We start from the raw sequence: 24,468 nt of genomic DNA on the forward strand, positions 1-24,468 counted from the left end.
AGAGATCCACTTGCCTCTGCCTCTCAGGTGCTGGGATTGAAGGCTACCACCTTGCTTCTAAAGACAAAACCAGTTCTAAGCTTTAAAATGTGTGGTGTTGTTGACGATCTCCAGGATGCACAGGTACCTGTCCCCTTGTGTAGACTTTTCTTTTGCTACCAATTGTTCTATAACTTGCATTAACTGATAGGATATGGTGGAAGTAATTTAGGGTGGGTTCAATGACTAGACACTTGTCAATTCTGTGTCTTCTAGCTTCCTCCAGCTGAAATATTTAATGTTAGAAGCATTGGACTGGTTTAAAGGAAAAATGTACTACCTTGCTGCACAGACTGTCAAGAGACTCAGACTGGAAGGAACATGATCAAATTTCAGTTGTCTTGAGTTCTAGCTCAGCCTCTATGTGACTCTAGTCTCAGCTGCCATCTGATGTCACATTACATAAGCTATGTGAAGAGATCAACAGAACATCCTCACTGAGCCCATCTACCCATGGAAAAGTAAGACAATCAAATGACCTTTGTTTGAGCCCCTTAGTTTTAAGACCTAGACTTATAGCATACACGACAAACCCATTAGCCACAAGGCTCCAGATGACATCCTTTCATTGTACCAACGTAAGTTACTTTCCTCAGTACTTCATGCGCGGACAGGAATGACTGATGAAAACAGACAAACAAACATACCACTCGGAGTCCTCACTATCTGGAGTAGTGTGTAGTTTGCTCACTCTCGGTCATAAAACTCATCATGAAGTGGGACTCTCTCCGTCCTGGTCCTCACTAGTGCCTGTGGTCTCTTCTGACCTTTCTCAGGCTCGTCTGAGTCAGAGCTGGAGCTGTCACAGAAAAGCTGTCCTCGGGCCGCTTGTTCACGCAGCCATGCTTCCATTTTGCCAATTTTCCGGACACAATAGTCATTTTCTGTGTGATATTCCACGAATTTTTCATTCCGTGGATTTCCTGTAAAAGAGCAAAAGTTCTTTTACTGTCTCCTTAAGATTGATTATTTAAAGTGCTCTTATTATCATAGAATAATATACTTGAGGTTAATACTGGAAGAAAAGTATTAGCCTTTTCTGTAAACACTGTAAAAGTGTTGTTTGCCATAAGGAATTAAAATCTTTTTTTTTCTCCCCTATCCCTATTATGCAAATGTTTTAATCTTCCTACCCCCCACCCCTCATACTGTTAAAACTTGTTTACACAAAGGCTGTTTTGTATTCTTGGATTTAAGTGACTTAAGCACCCCATCCCTTCCCACTTCCCTTCATTTCCTTTCTACAATTCTTTCGAAACTAGCCAATTTCAAAAGACTGGGAGGTTGGCCCCCAACCAATGGGGAAAAGACACAGTCACTACCTGTGTTGGAATAAAACCCTGAGCACTTCCTGTCCCAGTGTGCCTGCTAGCACAGGTTGGATTGGCACACCCTTTTTGCAAAGAGAATTCTCTTGCTCCTTTTGCTTTGTTCTGGTTTTCCTTTGTGCGACATTGAGATTATTCATTTTTTTAAAGATTTATTTATTTATTATGTATATAGTATTCTGCTTGCATGTATGCTTGCAAACCAGAAGAGGGTCCAGATCTCATTACAGATGGTTGTGAATCACCATGTGGGTGCTGGGAATTGAACTCAGGACCTCTAGAAGAACAGCCAGTATTCTTAACCTCTGAGCCATCTCTCCAGCCCTATTCATTGTTTTTGACAACAACAAACACACATACATTGACTGTTATCTCTGTAAATACTAATTTTTAGCTGTCATTTAAATTTTCTTTAATCATCTGAAAGTAACAAGACTAGTAAAACAAACCTAGATCCACAGCTTCTCCTCCACAACATTTTGCTACAATATTGCTTTCAGCTGAACCATCTGAAAATCAGGGCAAGGGGTAGAGCTCAGTTGGCAGAGCGCTTGATCAGCACGCACAATCAGCAAGCACCATACAGACTGCACGAAACATGTGGTGGTGGCAGATGCCTGTGTTCCTAGAAGTCAAGAGGTGGAGGAGGCAAGAGGACCAGAAGTTCAGGTCATCCATTCATGCACACTCAGATACATGAGGTCTGTCTCAAAACAAACAAACAAAGCCAGAAAAAAACAAAAACAAAAAACCACATCTCTAGACTTTTGTCATTAGTGGAATGAATAAATGAGCGAGCCAATGAGTAATCAGAGAATTTTAGGATGTGGGAAGTAATGGCGACCTGGGAAATACTTCATTATTGGAGCTTAAACTTGTCAGTCATCTCTGTTCTGAAAATGAGCTGAGCACTGCAAAAGGCATCACTGAGAAGAGAAATTTCTACAGTGTCTAACTAGAAGCAGAACTTTGAAATGGGAAGAAAATATCTACTAGCAGTGGGGTCTAATATACTGTGAATGGTAGCTTAAGTCCCACAGCATTCTTGGTGCCATGATCATCCCAGTCTAAAGTTGTATGTGATGCAAACACACACCTTCAGTTTCATCTTTGCAAATCAGCCCTTCTTACCAATAGGAGACCATGCACACAGTTCTGGGTACATAGCACTGAAGCTTGAGGGCATCTGAGCTAGCTATAACAACATTGTTATTGATGTTCCATGGTCTATGGCTTATAGACTCAAAAACAATAAAAATAAAAACAATCATGACCTTTAGAAATCTAAATGGATTTTGGGTGGGCCCAACAGAAGTCAGTATATAAAGCTCCAGGATTAACCTTTTTAAAGTTTTCTTTTTTTTTTTTTTTTCCAGGGGGAAGCCAATATATGCTGATGTGTGTGGAGGAAATGAGTGATTTAAGTGGTACAGCAATCAGCATGAAGAATCTTTGACAGTTGTATACTTTATAATATGTGTTTTAGAAAAATCTATCATGAGCAGGTCGGCAGTGGCACATGCTTTTGATCTCAGCACTAGGAGGCAGAGCCAGGTGGATCTCTGTGAGTTCAAGGCCAGCCTGGTCTACAGAGTGAGTTCCAGGACAGGCACCAAAAACTACACAGAAAAACCCTGTCTTGAAAAACAAAAAAAACCCAACCAACCAAACAACCAACCAACCAAACAAACAAAAAAAGAAAGCTCTATTACCACTGTATAACACTATAACATCACAGTAGTTTAAAGACAAAGCTATATATTTTCAAAAGTTTTATTGATTTAGTAGTTAAATAGTATGGGTGGATAGAGAAGATTAGAGCATGCCCAGGAGGGATTGTCAACTAGGTTAATTGAGGTGGGAAGACCCACCCTGAACGTGGTGCTCTCCCATAGACTGGGGTCCTGAACCAAATAAAAAAGAGACAGTGAGATGAGTCTACTGAGCCCTCTCCTTCCCAGCTGGATGAAGTGTAGCCAGCTGCCTCCTCCTCCTGATACCACACTTTCCCTGCTGGACTTCACTACCTGAAACCATGAGCCAGAATAAACCCCTGCTCTCTTAAGTTGCTTTTCTCAGGTATTTTGTTGCTTCAGTGAGACAACAGTTCCATTTTTCTTCCTTTGGTTTTACACACATTCCTACCTATTGTCTGAATCTCACAGCTTATGTTATGTGCCCTGGAGGTGGGGATGACTCTATGTGCAGAGGTGCATGTGGAAGCCAGAGGTTTAGGACAAGTGTCACATCAGTTGCTCTCCATCTTATGTGTTGAGCCAGGGCCTCTCACTGAACCAAGAGCTCACTGAGTTGGCTAGCTTGGTTTGGTTAGCAAGCCTCAAGGTTTCCCCCATCTCTGCCTCTCTAAAATTGGGATTGTAGATGCATGCTGCCATGACTTGGCTTTTTACGTGTGTACTAAAGATCCAAACTCAGGTCCTCAAGTTCATGGGACAAACTTTCTCAGTGTGGCAATCTTCCTAGCCCTTATATGGGCTTCTATACAAATGAGATTGTAGTTGGAATTTTCTCCAGTCCTGTCCAGGCCGGCAGCCACTCAGACCCAAATAAACACATAGAGGCTTATATTAATTAAAACTATATGGCCTAATGGCTCAGGCTAACTATTGACTAGTTCTTACATTTAAATTAACCCATAATTCTTATTTATGTTTAGCCTCGTGGCTTGGTACCTTTTCTCAGTTCTGCCTGCACATCTTGCTTCCTCTGTGTCTGGCTGGCAACTCCTGACTCAGCCTTCTTGTTCCCAGAATTCTCCTCTCTGCTTGTCCTGCCTATACTTCCTGCCTGCCTACTGGTCAATCAGCACTTTATTTATTAACCCATCAGAGCAACATATTTATAGCATACAGAGCGATATCCACAGCATGAGATTAACTTTACATGAATCCTACTTTGACTGATACTATTTATCCCCACTTTATGAACCTAGAAAGACAGGGTCACAGAAGTGAAGCAATAAATATACTTACATTTTCTCTTTAAAAAAATGAAACAATGCAGAAAAATCTATGGTTTGTCAGACCCTGCTCTAGGAACAGGAGGATGTGCCTTCTGTCAGGAGAGAGTGCACTGTTGGGGCTCAGGGACAGACTTTGATCCCAATTTCTATGACTTTCTCCAACTGTATCTAAGTCATGCCTCTGGAAAGGGCAGGGGCCACATGAACATAGTAAAACTCATAGAACTGTACACCGAAAAGAGTGATGCTCACTGTATGTATGTTGTGCTTAACTATTTTATATGTGTGATTTATTATGTGAATATATAAACCAAAAATTTAAAGGTAGTTTTGTTCTAAAGAGGCGGCAGAAAATAGAGCTTGTCTTCTGTCTCACAAGAGGCTAAAATTCTCATCCTGTCTTCCAGAGGGGAACAAAAAATGGTGGATACACCATTAAATCAGCAAAGGCTGGAACAGAGGTGTCGGCATTGACAGACACTGACGACTAGGATGCTCAGGTCTGTGTCTGAGCTTGGCTGCGTCCCACTCACAGGAGAAAGCCAAGTGAAATGCTTTTGGGAGGCAGGGGAAGTAGTCCAAGAGGTTCTCTGTGATGAGCAAGAAGGAGCCTTGGCTAGAACCTGTGGCAAGAATAGTCAAGTGTGAAGCCTCTGGGGTAAGGAATCCTGAGAACACTGTCTGGCTGTGACCTTGTGCATGAACCCATCCTTTCTGGATCTGGTCTCCTTATATATGAAACAGGCGAATAATCCTGACCTCTTACAATTCATATAGGAAGAACTCAATACTATGTTATATATTATATTATATTATATTATATTATATTATATTACCCCTGTAAGTTTCTGCCTATGGGGCTGTACAGCAAGAATGGAAGCAATGGGAGAATGGCCAACTTTATGTGCCTCATAATCTCTCCATCATCAGAGAAATGTGTGGTGATACTTCACTTCTTGTGACAATTCCCATTGTCAACTTGACTGGATTTGGAATCACCTAGGAGACACACCTCTGGGTGCACCTGCAAGTGTGATTTCAGAGGGAAGACATACCCCAAACGTGGGTGGGACCATCCCATTGGCTGGGGTTCCAGACTGCGTAGAAAGGACAGAGAAGGAAGCAAGCTGTTGGGTCAGTTTCCATGTCTACCTGCTTCCTGGCTGCAGACACAATGTGACCAACCTCTCCTGCCCCCATTCCTTTCCTACCATAATGAACTATATCCTGGAACTGTGCACCAAAACAAGCTCTTTCTTCTACAGAGCTCTTGTTGGCAATTTTGTTAGAGCAACCAGAAAAGTAAGCAGTATAGATTTCCATTTCTACCAATTTCAGCAGCTGGCGAGGCTAATTGCCTGCAGGCACCTCCCTCTATGAGATCCTAATTAATAATGATTTCCTTTAAAAAATTCCTTCAACTTTATATTTTTTAAAAAACTTTTTATTGATTCTTTGTGGATTTCACATCATGCACCCCAATCCCATGCTTCTTCTCTTGCAGCTCTCCCTCCCCAATAAAATAAAGACAAAAAAAAATCTTGTCATGGAAGCTGTAGTGTGTCACAGTGAGTTAGTTACACAGTAGACCCTTTAGTCCATACGTCTTTACTTGCAAATGTTCATTGCAATGAGCCATTGGTCTGGTTTGAGGCCTCTGGCTACAGTGAGGATTAATACTGGATCCTCACTGGGACTCCTCTTGGATATCCTGTTGTGAGAGTGAAATGAGAGGCCATGCTTCAAGGACAGATCACATGACCGGCTGCTTGGTCTGTTTTTGAGACAGGGTCTCTGTGTGGAGTCCAGGTTGGCCTGGAAGTCACTATGCCATCCAAGGAACTCTTAGTGATCAAGAACTGGGATTACAGGTTTAGGGGGGAGAGAGAGACAGAGAGAGATCAGCAAACCACAGCTGGAATAGAGTGAAGCCTCTTTAGAAGGCTTCAGGAAAGCAACGGAAAACCCTGGTCTTCAGTCCCCCCTGGGTCCCTCCCAGCCGCTGCCCGTGTAATTGTATCAGGCTCATTCTCAGGTGATGACTTGGAGTGCTTAGCTTTCGTGGAGCCCCTTTCCCTTAGTTGTTTTGTCAATATTTTTTTTCACTTGCAAAAGTTGTTTGTTTGACAACAAAGCCTGTCTCTGTCTGAGACTGGGGCATAGGTTAAATGGATGCGCCAAGCTGATTTTCAGTTATTCTGCCTTTTGTTTAATTAACTTATTGATTCAGACCCTTGTTCTTTGGAGTGGGGACAGCATCTCCTTCAGCAGGTGATTCTGCATCTTAGCGCTCACTTGCCATTGCTGTAGCTCCACCATGGTCAGCCCTACTGATGTGGGGGCTTTGCCCTTGGCACAGCAACCTCTGTATGTGAACAATACAAGACCATGCAGCATTCTCCACACTGGGAAAACGTAATGGGCATTCCAGTTGGTGGGCAGCATAGCAGACAGGTTATTGATGAGGATGTCTATTGGAAAGCCCAGAACAGCTCAAGGTTAGAGTGTGGAGCAGCAGGAGATGAAATTAGAACATAGGCAGTGACCAGATTCAGAAAGGTCTGGGACCCCCTGTTAAAGAGCTGAGCTTTTGGCTTTAGGTAGATAGAAGTCTGGCTGCATTTTTTAAAAAAGATTTATTTTTACTTATGAGTTTGTGCTTATGTGCTTGTAGGGCATGTGTGTACAGGTTTTGTAGGAGGCTAGAAGAGGGCACCAGATACCGTGGAGCCGGAGTTACAGTCAGTTTTAAGCCACCCTCCATGGGTGCTGGGAAGCAAACTTGGTCCTCTGGAAGGATGGTAAGCACTCTGGACCACTGAGCCAGCTCTCCAGTCCTGGCAACTGTTTTCTAAGCAGGAGAGTGATGTGGCCAGATGCTTTCCGTGAGGTCACTTTGCATCAGCACAGTGCTTCTGGAAGTTCAGCTTATGGGGCTGGGGATGGAGCTCTGGTCCAAGTGACATGGGGCATGAGGGCCTCCCCCATACAGATGGTATGAAGCAAGAGCCAGGTGGAGAGGGTAGGGGTGCTAGATTCACTGTAGCATTCATGGGTATCCAAGAAGGCTGAACTACACACAGTACAAAGGGTGCTTGAGGGATAAGGGGTTGATGTATATTACATATATGTGCCTGTGAGCACAGGCACACTTCATGTATCTATAAGAGCCTCTCTCTGACAGCAAGAGATACTATGAGGCTGTCTTATGAGTGCCTGTAAAGTACTTAGTATCTTCAAGAGGAAAGACCTCTATGCAGAACTTAAAAGCTTTTATGTCTTTTTCTCTCAGAGATGCAAAACAATGCGGCATGCCATTCATTCCAAGACATCAAATGTCCCCTCAGTGACAGCTATTTGCTGTCTCCTCACTCTCCTTCCCATGTCCATTATGGACATTTATTTGATGAAGTTTCAAATATGTTTGCATCTCAGTGCTCAAGAAACTGAGGCAGGAGGATATTGAGTTCAAGTTTGACTCTGTCTCAAAGCAAAATTAAGGAGCTGGGGATATAGCTATATCGGTGGAGTGTTTGCCTGCCGTGTAATGAAGCCCTGGACTCGATATCTAGCATGATGTAAACCAGGCATAGTGGTGCAATCCAGTGCTTGGGAGGTGGAGGCAGGAGCATCAGAAGTTCAAGGTCATCTTTGAGAACATAGTGAGTCTGAGGCTACCCTGGGTTGCATAAAAGCCTGTCTTAAAGCAATAACTGAACCCCAAACCAAACTGAAACAATACATGAAATGTTTTCCTAAAGAAATGACAGTACTCACCTGGGTCTCTGTTCACGGTTTCATCAGGCAGTATGGTGATAATGTCATAGTGATTGCTCCTTGGCATGCTGTTGGTGATTTTATTGCCATTATGGTCCTTCAGCTTTTGCATATCAAGTCTTGCTTGACTCTGAAGACTCTTCAACTCCATTTGGGCCTGAAATGATAAGGTAGAAGTAGTTAATATTCTCCCAAACTGTCTTCTCCAGAACAAACTCAGCAACAACAAAAGTGTGGACAGTTCACAGACCTGGCTACCCTGGAACACATTGGGATGGTTTTGTTCTCATCACATTCTGTGGCAACTTTATTCTGAGGCTTGTTAGGAGAAAGATGAGCATGCCCACTGGCTTACAGAGGTGTGGATCGATGAAATGAGGACCCCTGTCAGCCTCTGTCTGTAGGTGAGGTTTTGGAATTGCAGAGGACAGAACTATAGGCTGGTTCCTTAGAGAGGGGGGCTTAGGGTATGACAGCCATAGAGCTTTACTGGAGAAAGTGTTCCAGTGTGTCCTTCCAAATTCATAGGTTGGAAACATGACCCTCCCCAATTCTTATGCTAATTTGTAGGTGGGTCTTTTAAGAGATGTTTGGGTGGTGAGGGCTTCACCCTCACGACAGAGAAACTATTATCCCAGGATAGGCTAGTTCTCCCTGGGGAGTTATAAAGGCTGCCTTGACTGCCTTGGTTTGCTCCTGCTCTTGACTCCTCACTCTCATGGACATTGTCACCTACCATGTCTTCTGCTGTGTTGTGCCACCTCTTATAAACTACCAGTATCTCAGTCTTAGACTTCCCCCCCCATGAACAATGAGCAATATATTTATCATCTGGGGGGGGTGGTTTGAAAGAAAATGGCCCCCAACAGGAAGTGGCTCTACTAGGAGGTGTGGCCTTGTTGGAGGAAGTGTGTCACTGTGAAGTTGGGGTTTGAGGTCTCATATATGCTCAAGATACCACCCAGTGTTTGAGACCACTTCCTGTTGCCATCAAGTCAAGATGTAGGACATTCAGTTACTTCTCCAGCACCATACCTGCCTGCTGTGGATATCGCTCTGTGTAAATAAAGTTCTGATTGGCCAGTGACCAGGCAGGAAGTATAGGTGGGACAAGAGAGAAGAGAATTCGGGGAGGTGGAAGGCTGGGTGTTGAAAGACACCACCAGTCGCCGCCATGACAAGATGTAAGGTACTGGTAAGCCATGAGCCATGTGGCAAAGTATAGATAAATAGAAATGGGTTAATTTAAGATAAAAAATGTAGATAACAAGAAGCCTGCCATGGCCATACAGTTTCTAAACAATGTAAGTTTCTGTGTGCTTACTTGCTTGGGTCTGAGCGACTGTGGAACTGGTGGGTGAGAGAGATTTGTCCTGACTGTGGGCCAGGCAGGAAAACTCTAACTACACCTGCCCACATGCTGCCATGTTGCACCATGATGATAATGGACTGAACCTCTGAACTGTAAGTAGCCACTCCAGTGAAATGCTTTTCCTTTATAAGAATTGCATGGTCATGGTGTCTCTTCACAGCAATAGAAACCCTAGCTCAGACATCATCTTTATTAATTACCACATCTCTGGTATTTTCTTATAGCAGCAGAAATGGACAAAGAACAAAAACCTTGCTTGTTTCTTCTTTTGGAAACAGGGTTACACTCCATAGCTTGGCTGTCCTGAAACTTCCTGTGTAACCCAGGCTGGCCTAGACTTTGTGGTAGTCCTTCTCTGCAGCCCCCAAGTGTGGATACAAGCATGCTTAGTACAAGGCATTTCTCACTGGCAAATTCTATGGCATGAATTAATAGGGAGAGGCCTATGTATCAGACCTCCACTCCCTCTCCTACGTAACTAAGAAAGGAATATTATTTACCCTATTTTCTGGCTACAGCAGGAAGGTCAAAGGTTATTACAAGAGACACAAGCTAGGCTTTTGCACATCTTTAATTATAACACTCAGGAAGCAGGAGGTCATCTTGGCCCACACAGTGAGTTCCAGGCCAGCCAGGGCTGTATAAGGAGACCCTTTCTTAAAGAACAAAGAGACAAAGAAAAAGGGACACTTGAGGGACCAATGAGATGGCCCAGTGGCTGAGGAAGCTTGCTGCAAAGCCTGACAAATCTGAGTTTGATAACCAGAACCCATATAATGGAAAAAAAGAACCTACTTCCAAAAATTATCCTGTGACCCCTAGACGTGTACCGCGGCATGTGTATGTGTTCTCTCCCTCACAAAATAAAGAAATAAATGTGTGTGTGTGTGTGTGTGTGTGTGTGTGTGTGTGAGAGAGAGAGAGAGAGAGAGAGAGAGAGAGAGGGAGGGAGAAGGGATGCTTGATCTAATCTTGTAGAGAAGTGAAAAAAAAGACTCATCAAGGCGTGGGGCTAAAGGTCATCTTCCTGGTTTTCCCAGCTCAGGCAGTAGCAGCTTCTGCTCTGTTGCTGAGTACACACTGGACTTGGCAGGAGAGTGACAGTGTCCTCTAAATTTGGTAAATGTGACCCTTTTCTCTTTACCTCCTGTCTCTTATGGTTCATCTCCAGCATTTTCATCTTATGTAAATACTGTCTCTTCCCAGAAGTGTACATTGGAAGCTGCATTTTCTTCTCAAGTTCCTGATATGAAAGATGATATATTTATTAGTATGGGGGAAATGGTAATTCACCGCCTTCAACCCTTCTTGGAGCGGGAGATCTTAATCCCTGGTAATCTGTAGCCGATCTCCTGTCATGATAAAAGTATACTGTAGTTGTGTCCCTGACAAGTCCTTTATATAGCTGTCAGAGAATGATGTGGCAATCTGCTGTGTAGCTGATAGTGTTTTAAAGGTCCTTGCAGGGTTTTGAATTCGAGGGTTTTGACAATTTCATTTTAATAATCTCACGTTGACAACAGCCCATTTCCCCTGCCACCAGATGCTTTTACTATCTGTCTAGAAAGGTGTCCTGGTCTGATGAGACCTTCCTTTCTCTTCCTGTGTCTTCTACTGTTGACTGACTGGCTGTATAGTAAGAGGAGGTGGTTCAATAGAACCTATTTCTCTAGAGAATATTTTCACATTTGAGTATATGGCCAAGGGAGGATGGCAGCTGAGGGGGGATTTGAAGCGGCTGCTTCTAAGTCTGGTGGTCTCCCCATGAGATTCATGGCACAGTCAAGGTGGCTATTGAGGATAAGGAGAGGTGAAGATAGCTTCATTTGTCACTTGCTGTTGTCCAGAGGTGAAGGAGAGAGTGGATGACAGCCCTTTGTGCGGCTCTGTGGGCAATGTGTTGGATAGTGCAGAAAGGCCAGGGGAGGATGTCCCCACTGTCAACACCTTAAACAAGAACTCAAGGACCTATAGCACTCAGGTGTCCCTTACCCGGCCACACAGCAGTGTCTGGCTGGCTCCAGCATGAGCCAGGACAGGGTATGAAAGTGATCCTGACTAACAGCTTTCATTTTGACTCAGCAGGACAAAGCTAACAGAAGACCTTTCCTGGGATTACATTTTGATGAAGGTTGTGGCACAGAAGTCAGGAACAACTTCTAGAGAGGATCTTCCCTGGAGTCAGAACAGAGGGAGTACTAAACTCAGGGGAGGTGAGGGAAGAGCCGTGCTGGCTTTCCTCCACTGCAGATTTAAAAACCTTTAGAATCTTTGGTTTCCATGTAAAATCCCCCCTTTCATCTACATAGCTCTGTTTGCTCCACAAAGCAAACAGAGCCTGGCCTCATCCAAGGGTGAAGAGCACTTGCCAGTTGGAGGCAGGCATGGGCAAGCACTGAAGCTTCAAACATTCTACCTGCCAAGGATTGGACTGTCTGCTTTGGCTTTGAACTCCCGTGTGAAGGGGAAACATGAAAAGAGTGTCTCCCCCAGGCTCACCCACTTCCCCAGTCAGTAACTGCCACAGCTCACCTTTGCTTTGTGTCTTGTTCTGGCTTCTTGCTGGCTCAGGAGTCGCTCAGAGGTAATGACTTGTGGCAGGTCAATGGGCTCAAGCTTCTAGAAGTCCAATATTTAGAGTATTCAGCGTCCCTCATGCCGTGACATGATGAAACACAAAAGCAGAGACATTTAACTACCTGAGCACTCTGTGGAAGCCCAACTTCCTCCCGGGCATGCACAGAGAAGGTGACTGCCACAGTATCACAGTTGTTTTCTGTGAGAAAGGCTTTTTGACCTCTGGGGTTCTTTACACTGTTTTCAGTGAGTTATTAATTAAAACATTGGTCAGAGAATTGAGCACTTTTTCTCCTGTACTGATGGGCCATGTTCAAAGTCACCAAATAGCTGGGGTCTTAGACCAGTAGAGATGAGACACCAGAGACACACCCATCTTCCCTTGACCGCCCAGCTGAGCTGTCCCAGTGCTTAGGAAGTGACATATTTTGAAGGTCTCTAGAGAAGCTCCCTCACTAATCACGAGTGACAAGACACACTTAAGGGAAGTGCAAAGTGTTAACAAATGATAGGGCTAACTTTTTCTAGCAAGGGGTAGGCTTTTGGGGAGACATTTTATTGGAACTTAAAAGGTTCACTAAAACTGAGCAGAACTATTTCCATGGGTTTGTCTAACTTTCCTCTTTCCTTCTCTGTTGTACATGTATGTGTGGGTACACCCATTTCTGTGAGTACATGTAGAGAGCAAGGGTTGTATCTGGTGTCTTAGATAGCTCTCAACATTATTTTTATTTTTATTTTTATTTTATTTGAGACAGGGTCTCTCACTGAACTTGTAACTAATGGTTTCCATTAGATGGCTAAGCAGTGAGCCTCTGGGAACCATCTGTCTTTTCACAACTCCTCCCATCCCAGTCTTTGCTGGGGTTATGGATGTGTGCTGTCATAACTGAATATGTCTAGACTTGGGGTTTTAGCTTTTTTTGTGGGTGTTGGGTATCCAAAGTCTGGTTCTCATCCCTACACAGCAAGCGCTTTACCCACTGAGTTGTCACCTGGTCCACAGCCTACCCTTCCTTCACTTCAGAGAACACTGAGCTCTACAAGCTGACCATGGGAGACAAAACTGGTCTCCTCACGTGTGTGTGTGTGTGTGTGTGTGTGTGTGTGTGTGTGTGTGTGTGTGTGTATGTGTGGTGTCTGCAGAGTTTGTTCACTCAGGGTGACAGCTGAGTTCTTCACATCCAGCAATCTGTCTGTGTTTGAGGCAAGAACTGGCTTGTTGAAGAGTATTATTTTAAGGTGTGTTACTTTTATGTTGCATTTGTTGAACTCTGTGAAGCTGTGTTACTGTGCCTGTCTGACATACCTGACAGTCTAATAAAGATCTGAATGGCCAATAGCAAGGCAGGAGAAAGGATAGGTTGGGCTGGCAGGCAGAGAGAACATATAGAGGGAGAAATCTGGAAAGGGAGATGGAGAAGGAGCCAGAGAAGGGAAGAACACCAGGGGTCAGCCACCCAGCTACACAACCAGCAAGGCACAGAGTAAGAGTAAGATTTACAGAAGTAAGAGAGCGGGAAAAGCCCAGAGGCAAACGGTAGATGGGGCTAATTTAAAGTTAAGGAAATAAGGCAAGCTAAGGCCGAGCATTCATAATTAAGAATAAGCCCCCATGTGTGATTTATTTGGGAGCTGGGTGGTGGGTCCCCTAAAAGAGTAAAAACAAACAACACTGGCTCTCTGTCCTAGTCTCAGCAGAGAAGCATCTGCACACTCCTCAGCAGTAATCCGTGGTGACTATGAGATCATTCCCATGAGGTTTGGCCCTGTAACTCGGTCCAGCAGAGAAGCAATGAGAAGTGTCTAAAACATGAAGGGAAGCTTGGTTGTTCCTTTTGCTTTCTGGTATTCAGGGCGTGAAGGCGCTACTTGAGGAGGTAGCAGTTGATTGTGTCAGGATGCTGAAGGGAGAGGCCCAGGAAGGGGGAGACCCCAGACACCCATGGGAGGAAGAGTCTATGACAGCTGAGGTTGGGGTTTGGGTAAAGGGAAAACAAGAGGCTCTGTGTCTCCTCTGCACGACTGAGTCTTCAGGGTTTGTGCATGCACAAGTCTGTATGGCTGCATAGATATTATTCCATATTATGTCCAGTAGTAAATGTACATGTTATTCTCAGGTGAACCTGGTGTATAAATCATGAGGGTCCTCATTTTTGAAGGGTTAATGCCCAACTGGAAAGTGGCATCACTATGATCATCTCCGATGTTTACCCAGTCTCAAGCCAGGTTCTTCACCTAATTGTTTGCCCTGCAAATGCTTGATTTTCAGAATACCCTCACATTGTGAAACAAAATCTTGCAGAGTTTCGCTGGAGCTGCGGAGTCCCCAGGTTTGGGGTATGTCTTGGGAGTAGATAGTTTTCAGAACTCCGCCAGAGACACTGATGATTCCTTTGAAATCGTTCTGTTGGGGCTTTGGAGTGGTCCCATGTTGCCACAGATGAACAAAAGAACTTCTTGGAGATCTGACTATAGAAGGTTTTGTGTGCAATATGAACACCGAGTCTGAAGAAGCCAAGATCCTTGAGTCATTTAAAAAATCGTCTTTGGACCAGCTTTTTGGTTTGACAGTATGAATATCTGAGTCACAGCAGGCTCCTTTTCTTTCTTTCTTTTAAGATTTATTTATTTATTATGTATACAGAAGAGGGCACTAGATCTCATTACAGATGGTTGTGAGCCACCATGTGGTTGCTGGGAATTGAACTCAGGATCTCTGGAAGAGCAGTCAGTACTCTTCACCGCTGAGCCATCTCTCCAGCCCTCTTTTTCTTTGTTCTTAGCCTTCTATTTAAACTCTCGTTTCTGATAATGGCTAAATAGTAGATACTGTTGAGAACTGTCTAGACAATTTTCTGAAACAGAACACAACCGCACATTCTCTTTACAGAGCCACTAGATGGCAGCAAGCGACACCACAAGCAGTTTTCTGTCCACATGGAAGTTAGCCTGAGAAGCTGTACAGGAAAAACGGTTGGGAAAACTGGCTTCGTTTAAATATGCCAGCCGAGTGACTTTCAGAATCCTGGGTTCTCTTGCACGTCCCTTGCCCTACAGGGGAAGGGTATTCCTTGCTTTTTCCCTTGCAGAAGAAACATGCTGGAAGGGATTGAGGAGAGAAGTGGTAGGGTGGCCTTTTTCATTTTTAATAGTAGGAAATACTTTATTTGTCCTAAGATTTATGAATTACTTGGCTGTTCAACACATGATCGATATTATCAGTTGGAGTATGTGCTAGGGCTTTGGGGATGGAAAATAAGCAATCCATGCACCACAAATATCTGTACTTGGTTATAAACACTAACCTAGGAAAGGCTGTTTTTGTTTATTAGTAAGAAAAGGAAGGTGTGTCAGAGCAACCCACAGAAAATGTAACATTTGTTTGGCACAACGACTTAAGAGTGTGTCTTGAAGACTCTGGGAAGTGGAGAATGTGTTCTATGACAGCTTTATGTAGGTGATCACCAAGACAACTTAAGGCCCAGAAAGAATTTCTGATCGAGTCCTTGTGATGCAGTTGCGTTTCAGTAACCTTCTTTGTTTCCAACAGTTGTCCATGAAAGACAAAAATAAAGCCAGCATGACACGATTTGGCTTCAGTACAAGGCAAATATTTCCCTAGATCAGAAAACAGAACAGAAATGCAAACATTTGTGGAGAACTGATCCATAAGACACTTAGGGCAGGTGAAGTCTGTGAGTTATTTATCTTAGATAAAGGGGATCGGGAAATGCTCCATGGAAGATCCAGGCTCACAGCTTGAGATCAGGGCTGAGTTATCCACCTTGCTACTTATTATGAAAGAGGTAGAGGGCTGGGGTAGAGCTGAGTAGTAAAGCATGTTCTTTTAGCATGTATGAGGCCATGAGTTCAATTATCAGCACTGAAAATGTGAAATAAGGTATCTGGCACTGGGGAGATGGCTCAGTGGATAAAATGCTTATCACGAAAGTGTGAGGCCTTGAGAGTTGGAAACGGGATTCTCTGGACAATCTGTCTGAACTCTGTATTGGTAAGCTCCAGGTTTGGGGAGAGACTCTTTGTCAATAAATATAGTGGAGAAGAAACCCAACACCAATCTTTAGCCAACACACACACACACACACACACACACACACACACACACACATGCACACACGCACGCACACTTCATACTGTAAGCTGGAAGATTCATTTCATAAAACTTAGCAAAATGTTGAATATGAAGAAGATAAGACTTTGTAGCAATAAATTCAAATGCTTTGTGTTAACTGGATAATTTCCAAGAAACAGTCAGCAAGAATAAGATACCCAAGTAAACCCAGAACTATAAAGAAATTAAGCTAGTAGGAAAAATGATCACTTTCCTTAAAAGTCCAAGAGTCTAAAAATAGTACTGGAGGCATGTTTTACAAAACGCTAGGAGAATAGAGGATTCCTGTGCTATAATAAATGTCTTGGAAAAGAAGAACAAGAAATCTTTTCCTTTTACAAGACTAATTTGATCTTGGTGGCAAAGTTGGTGTAAAAGTGTATTAGAAAAGTGTAGATCCATCTCAGTTCATTAAAGCAGATACACAAAGCCTTAGGAAATCCAGCTCAGCAATGTGTACACTTAGATACTTAGGACCAAGTCTGGTTTATTCCAGAAATGCAAGCATGGTTCAGCATTATAAAATCCACACTGTATCAACTAGGGAAAAGAAAGCTCATAGGGTTGTTTATTTTTGCGTGGGCAGACACATCTCTGTGTGTGGGTGGATGTGATTGTTATAATAGATGAGGACAAAAATCCATTAAATCTCACACTCAGCAGTGAGAAAGTCTTAGCATGAGGAAAATGCCTGAAACTGAATGCCATGGTGCCAGGTATCTTCTGTTGGTCTCTCCAGATCTGCTCACCCACTGGCCCCCTGTTCTCTGCCTGTACCTATGCTACAGCCCCCTTGCCTCTGGCTGCCTATGGGATGTAGCCAGTAGGATGGCGATGACGATGAGGTCATGCATTTGGGCTTCCAGCTCTTCACGAGGTGGTATGGGGGGACTGCCCCTCCATGAAGGGTCACTCTTGTTCTCAATGCAGCTTTCTCTACCTGGCTTTTTTCTTTCAGGCTCCAGAAATCTCTCCTCCTGCCTCGGTCTGGTTGCCCATTAGCCACCTCTGACAGTTTCTGCAATATCTTTGACTGTTTCTCTTAATCAAACTTCCTTGCATGGATAGTTACAAAGAAAACTTCCTGAATTCCTATGATTTCAGTGTGCCACCTGTTTCCTTTGGGAACTTAGTCAGCACTTATCAAAATCCTACAACATACATTATATATACTGAGTACCCCTTACTTGAAATTCTTGGAAGTAGTAGTAGTGTTTCAAATTTGGGGTTTTATTTTGGATTTTCAAATATTTGCATGTATATAGTGAGATGTCTTGGGAATGGGACCCAAGTTAAACACAGTTTGTTTCATGTGTTTGCTAGGTGCATTAGCTGAAGGCAATTTTACATACCGATTTTGCTGTTTGGGTAGCAAACCAGTACATGAGATCAGGTGTGGAATATTTCTCCTATGGTAATGTCAGTGTTCAGATAAAACTGGATTTTGGAGCATTTTGGATCATACATGTTAAAATTAGGGATTCTCAATAGCTTCAATGAAAAATAGTGTCCAGGGGAAGAGAATAGAGAACGGCTGAGGGAATCAGGACTGCTGGAATGGGGTTTGCAATGGTTAATATGATGTTCAGGTGAACATTATAGAGATGCTGAAATTTGAACACGTCTTTGGAACTCAGAATTATCCAGCTGGATTAGGTGGGCCAATACTGTGTGTGTGTGTGGGAGGGAGGGTGGATAGTGGGAGGGCATTCCTATTAGGTTGCATGGTCAGAGGAGAAGGTGGGCAGGCCAGAGCGGGTACTGCTGATCAACTCTTCTACATAGTGTGAGTAGGGGGTGCACTATTGATGAAGAGCTCCAGGCAGAGAGGCTCAGTTCTCACCTCCAGGAAGAGGTCCTCTCTGCTTGAGGAGTAGAGTTGTTCAGGAAGTGGAGAGCGCCAAATATGCAACTCAAATTATTTAGGATGCAATTAGGTTTGGTTTAATAATTAAAAATACTTTTAGAATTTTCTTTGGCAGAGATCAGGCTATTAATTAGCCTGTCATGGGAACCCAACATTTATTATTCTCTCAAAAACCCATTTGTGGTGGAAAATGTGCCGAGCCTCATTTGTGAAGATAATTATAGATGATATCTTTGAGAGTGTCTGCCAAGTTCCTAGTGATTTCCCTTTTCTCTGGGAGCTGACTCCAGAACCTACAGGGTGTCTCCTCGGCCCACGTTTCTACAGCACAAGAATGTCTTCCGCTCCCCACTCATTGGATCAGAGCTGGAATCATTAGCAAGGCTGAGCCAATAAGATCTTTCTCCACAGGAATCTGGAATCCCAGCTGTGGTCAGGCCACTCTGTCCATTTGATTGGATGTATAAGATCCAAGTTAGGTGGCCTGAGGAGCAGAGAAAGCTGATATTAAGGCAGGTGTACAGAGGAGAGTTCAAGTGAGCGACAGAGTTCTGCTTTCCAGAGCTTTGCTAAGTCAAGTGTATCCTGGCTCTTGGGGTCAACAGAATGTCCCTATTTCCTTAGAATGAAGCACACTGATGTCTGTACACTCAGTGTGCTTCCCCTACATCAGGATGAGCCTCCTTTCATTCACTCACTCCTAGACTTTCATGTGGCACATGTTGTCAGTGGCTGAAGACATAAGATTGAGTAAAGCCTAGTCTTTGCAGTCAGATAATGTGTCTTGATTCTTTATTCTTATGGTACTTTGCCGCTGTGTGGGGAATAGTGCCAGACTCTGAAATCTCCAAGTCCTCTTTTTGAACTTGGAGGAATCAAAACCTCACTTTAACTTATTTAGGGTTGGTAAGTATTAAGATTATTCTGTGGACTAGAGGTACAACACAGATACATTCTCTGGTTGTAGTGATTTCTTCTGTTTGAGCTAACCAGTATCAGGGCTTCATAGGGATATATAATAATACTCCTTTGAAGGAACACATTTAGTTTAAGAATAAAGCCAGCTTTAGGGTAGCTCAGCTAAGCTAGATGTGCTCACAGTTTTATATTAGATATGGATTTAACACATTTACCCTTTATTTTTCTTGAACTAAATATTTTTGCAGTCCTCAACAAAGAGCTCCATTAGCCCCAGAACTGGTCTGAATTGTGGAGCAGGTAGGATTTGGCTGGTTCCTTTTCTCTGCTTGCAGAGAGCCCCATGCCTTCTGTTATCTGATGTTTAGTTCCAAGAACTCACTCTGATCTCTTTCCCTTTCTGGGATGAGTTATCTTATTAGAATTTATGCTATGCATAAAAAATTCTTTCTCCGATGTCCCTAATTCCCCCTGTTTCTTCTTTTTTTGACAGGGTCTCAGGATGTAGCCCTGGCTGGCCTTGAACTCACAGAGACCTGCTTGCATCTGCCTCCTGAGTGTTAGGATTAAAGGCATGCACCACTATATCTGGCCCCAGTCTCCCTAACTTCAACAACTGCTTGTAGCATCTAGGATGTTTAAAGGATGGAGTCACGGGAGCTAGAGGTGTCTTACACTGATGGTTAGAAGTATCAGAGACCTGGCTAATAGCTCCAATGTGTCTTTTGGCAAGTTACTTCACTCTGAACCATATGTAGAAAACAAAGATGACATTTTCTTGTGTTGGGCTAAAGGACTACATGAATGACAAAGATAAAGTGGCCTATAATGGTGTTTGACTTGAATAGAAGTGGTAGTTGTTATGATTTTCAAATACTCTCTCAACTAAATGCCAGATTTGGGTCCTTTAAATAGCTAGCTAAATCCTTGTTAGCATATTTTTGGGTTATGAGCCTCAAAAGTGACATCAATTGCTAAAGGAAACTTTAATAGTCTTTGCAACTGTCAATATTCTTTGTAACAGCATTTCCATTAATGAGGTATTTAAGGTTCTTTTATGATTATTGATAAGAAGAGATATTAGCATTAATGCAAAATAGTTCCTTAATAAGACTTTTAAATTCATCTTACTTGAATTCTTCGGGGTGGATGCCTTTTGATAATGCTTGATTCTTCAGTTTTCAGTGGGATGTCAAGATACATAGGCCTGGATACTTGAGGGATGGGAGGAGGCAATAATACATCATTAGAATCAATTTATTGTCAAATCCAGCATCCAGGCTGATCACTGTTTAGTAGCCGTCATCTACATAATTTTGCATCTTCACTTACACATGCCTAACTCACTGGTCAAATGCAAAGATGAGACACATGTAGCAAGCTTTCTTGTTGGACTATCTTTGGACTGCCAGCCAGCAAATAATGACCCAGAGACTTACTTTTAATTATGAAGGATTGGCCTTTAGTTAGGCATGTCTTAACTAGCTCTTATAACTTAAATTAACCCATATTTTAAAATCTATGTTCTGCCACATGACATTGCCTCTCTTTCATTTTGTACCTCCTGTCTCTTCTCCATGTCTGGCTGGCGACTCTGCCTTCTTCCCAGAGTTCTCTCTCTGCCTGGAAGTCCTGCCTACATCTCCTGCCTAGCTATTTGGCCATTCAGCTTTTTATTACATCAATCACAGCAATACATTTTCACACAGTGTACACATATCCTACAACAGATAACATAAGTCAGGGTCCTTACATGAACGTAAGTGAACATTTTAGTCTGCTTTCTTCTTTTCTCATCCCACCCCCAGGTTGATTTTTAAAAAAAGCAGTTGCAAAATTAGCTATGTAGTGACCACAGGTATTACTCAAACACATAATTTAGCTTAGAAAACAGAAACCTGATGATTAGTCTTATGACTCCCCCACATTCCATGTATTGGAGATCAAATATCCTATACTAGACTCAGCCCTACCTTTGAGTTCTGTCTCCAACCCACTAGTTAAATATCATGGAATCTCACCCCAAATAAAGGAAATCAGAAAAAAAATACTTTAAGAAATGAAAATATGCTATCTTTTCAGGTAAATAGGAACTTAACAGGGGACAGTCCCCAATTTGCTGTAGGACACAACATGCCACTCTTCCCTCCCTATACAACAAGCCAGGGCTAGAGATGCTCTGCTGAGAATCAGATGGTAACCCCCTATACATGCTGTGTTTGGCTTGATTAACTGGGCCACTCAAGAGTGCTGTTGGGACCAACCTGCGTGGTGTCCTTGGCCCTCTCTTAGAACAATCAGAACACATTCTGACACTTATGCTTAAGTTTTCTTAAGACATTTGAGTGGCCTCTGTAAAGCTTTGTCTCCAGCTTTGAAGAGAATGGGCTCTGTGACTTTTTTTTCTTTCTTTCTTTCAGATTATGGCATACATTGAGCAGGACAGAAACTCTACCATCATCAATTGGGTTTTAAAATCTATATTGTTTAAAGCAGTTTTCCCCCTAGAAATTTCAGTACTCCTCACTTTTATATGATGTGAGTGATATCATCCTGTTTTTAGTTGAACTGCCCCATGTGACAAAGGCTGTCCCAGACACTGACTTCTACTTCTGAACATAGGCAAACAAAACTGATAAGTAACTTGTCTAAGGTTGTGTGATGTATTTAGTGGGGCTGGGGCTAGAACATGGGCCCCTAAAACCAGCTCTCAGAATGCTTTTGGTACAGTCAGTATTTATAGAGAATGTTTTTCATCCCTTGTTATTTATAATGAATGTGACTTTTGTCTTTCAAATATCATTTTTCAGTTGGGACTCCAAAGTACCCAAATCAGCGTTTGCCACCTAGTTACCAAAACCATAGAACTCATAAGAGGATGAAACTGCATGCCTTTAATCCTAGCACTTGTGAGGCAAAGGCAGGCAGGACTCTGAGTTCAAAGCCAGTCTAGGCTACATGGAGAGTTCAAAGCCAGCCCAGGGTTATATAGTGAGACACTGACAGCAAACAAAAAAACCAAAGCAACCCAAAAAAAAAAAAAAAAAAAAAAAAAAAAAAAAAAAAAAAGGGAATCAATGCCATTAGGAAGGAAATTATCGTTCATAATGAAGAACATTAAAAAAGCCGTATTAGTCAACAGTACTCAATATTTTACCTGTACAGAAAGTAACAATGTAAACCTCCCTGGGAAGATCTGACAACTAAAGACATACAAGGTATTCTGATAGAGTCATCTGGGAAGGAGAACCCAGTTTTGTTACTGATGAGGAATTTGAAGAAGGGAAAAGCTGATTCAAATATATGGAATGTGTGCCAGATGACATACATCAATATGAATTTTTTCATCCCAAGTTAGCATATCTGTTTAGTTATCACGATTGTCATCAGAAAATATTTTACATGTCATAAAAATTATCTACGAACAACCTGCAGCCATTTCAGGCTCAGAGCCTCCCCCCACCTCCCCGTGGGAAAAATTCCCTTAATTCTGTGACAATCTTGAAGAACATAAGGTTAGGGAAGGTGACTCATCTACTCTCCCTCATGTAGTAAACTGATTTTGTTTGGGCTGGTTTCAAAATTCACACGGGAGAGGTTTACTCCTAATGTGCTACTCTCAAAACTACAAAGCCTGATGCATTCAATCTCTCTGGAGATAATGACTTAAATTCAGAACCCAAGTGGAGCACAGTTGCCACCGACCATCACATCTGTGTGATCTCAGTGGCCTAATGGAGGTACACACACACACTGAAATCACTCCAGACTAAGCTGAGACCAGATTGCTTTCCTTCTTATTTAAAAGTTTTTTTTTTTTTTTTTAAAGATGGAATCGACACAAGCATTCAAATGCACTGGAAGTCATTCAGCAGACAAACATTCAGTCCTCACTGAAAAACATTCTCCTGCATCTCAGTCATCTAAGCTTTCAGAGATCATAGAGACAGGTGAATGTTCCACAGTTCTCCCGAGTCCCAGACATGCACATCTCATGTTTGCCTGTGGTATACCTGCAGGATGTCTTCCATACCAGCTTTCTCGAAGAGGTGGTAACAGTCCTTCCAGAGCTTGCTTTTGACCCTGCAGTCTCGAGAATGGGTATGAGCTCTTTTCTTCTAGGTTCCGATTTAATGCATAGAACACAGGGCCAGCTGAGGGAGTCTCTGCTTCTTGGCTTTGTAAAGGTGTGACTTTGATCACCCGATGGTGAGGTTTGGAGTGGCCCAGGCCCATTTTCCTTGAAGATATTCAGAAGAAAGTCATGATGGAGGGAGGGTTGTGGGGGGCCTTTATGGAGTGTGATTTAGTTCAGTAGTTTCAGGAGTTTACCTCAGCTTACCAAAACAGGTGTTTCGTTCATGACATCTTTCCAGTTCTGTCCCCGACACTAACTTCTCTGGCCACTTCCTGGGAGGCTGGTTTCCACGGAGACTTCCCTTCCACTTCTACTTTGCCATTCCAGAACTAAAGAATGCAGTTAAACATTGACCTGGTTATTCTACTCTCTGAAAAACTCAGTGTAGGGACAGACGCTCCTGTTGATCATTAAACGAATATTCAACCCCAGCCTGTTAACAGAGGTGCAAAGCAGGGCTTAGAGAGGTCTGAAAATGTCCTCTCACAGCAGACACTTTGTGGAGATAATGGCTGAGAAGATCTGGTCACTGGAAATAAGAGGAGAGATGCTAATGAACTAGGGCGTTTTAAACCTATAGTTTTAATTAGAGAATGGCTTCCAATTAAGAAAAGAAACAGGAGGGTGGATAATGTTTCACTTGATTTTTCTGTCAATGGCTTGACTACCTTGGAAGGATGTGAGTCCATGTGAGTAGGACAAAGGAGAGACAACAGAATTCCTTCTCCTCCTCCCTGCCAGGAACGAAGGAACAAATTTCTTAAAGAAGTGGTCTAAATAAACACTTTTCAAACAGAGCCTATTTATTATGGTTTATTATTTTTTTTTCTTTCGAGACAGGGTTTCTCTGTGTAGCTTTGGCACCTTTCCTGGAACTCACTTTGTAGCCCAGGCTGGCCTCGAACTCACAGAGCTCTGCCTGCCTCTGCTGGGATTAAAGGGGTGCGCCGCCACCGCCCAGCTATTTCTCTCTCTTTTTTTTTTTTTTTAAAGTAGGAAAGAAAACAGAAGGAAAGACACCAATGTGTTGAACAGTGGTTTTTGAGTGATGGGATTATGGCTAGCTTTTATTTCAGTTCTTTACTCAGAGTGAGACTCACTTTCAAGTTTGAATTGTTCATAGATTACAGGTACTTTTGGCATTATTTTCTCTTTCGTTTTTCAAGACAGGATTTCTCTGTGTAGCCCTGGCTGTTCTGAAACTTGCTCTATACACTAGGCTGGCCTTGAACTCAAAGGTCTCCAGCTTCTGCCTACGGAGTTCTGGGATTAAAGGCCTGCTCCAGCACTGCCTGGCACTTTTGGCATTTCTAATTCCGTAGGAGAATTAAAAA

The 24,468-nt window shown here is 42.9% G+C and overlaps 1 protein-coding gene across 1 annotated transcript; it reads right to left on the minus strand.

Annotated features, from left to right (window-relative positions):
* Window positions 1-570: 570 nt before the first annotated feature.
* Ccdc198 (coiled-coil domain containing 198) lies at window positions 571-23,381 on the minus strand. Its single transcript, XM_036199957.1, has 7 exons — window positions 23,339-23,381; window positions 23,010-23,236; window positions 20,128-20,210; window positions 12,032-12,118; window positions 10,644-10,742; window positions 8,128-8,284; window positions 571-962 (listed from the first exon to the last, which is right to left on the minus strand). The coding sequence occupies exons 2-7, from the start codon at window positions 23,230-23,232 to the stop codon at window positions 727-729; spliced, it is 885 nt and encodes a 294-aa protein (XP_036055850.1). The 5' UTR covers window positions 23,233-23,236; window positions 23,339-23,381; the 3' UTR covers window positions 571-726.
* Between the last annotated feature and the right edge of the window lie 1,087 nt (window positions 23,382-24,468).

The sequence above is a fragment of the Onychomys torridus genome, chromosome 9 (assembly GCF_903995425.1).
Source record: "Onychomys torridus chromosome 9, mOncTor1.1, whole genome shotgun sequence".
Classification (NCBI taxonomy): Eukaryota; Metazoa; Chordata; class Mammalia; order Rodentia; family Cricetidae; genus Onychomys; species Onychomys torridus.

Coding starts and splice junctions, on each gene's coding strand:
- Ccdc198 (XM_036199957.1), bottom strand. CDS start 23,232: ATGGGCCTGGGCCACTCCAAACCTCACCATCGGGTGATCAAAGTCACA. Junction 20,211..23,009: donor GTATGGAAGACATCCTGCAG/GTATACCACAGG, acceptor CCATCCCTCAAG/TATCCAGGCCTATGTATCTT. Junction 8,285..10,643: donor TGAACCATAAGAGACAGGAG/GTAAAGAGAAAA, acceptor TTATCATTTCAG/GCCCAAATGGAGTTGAAGAG.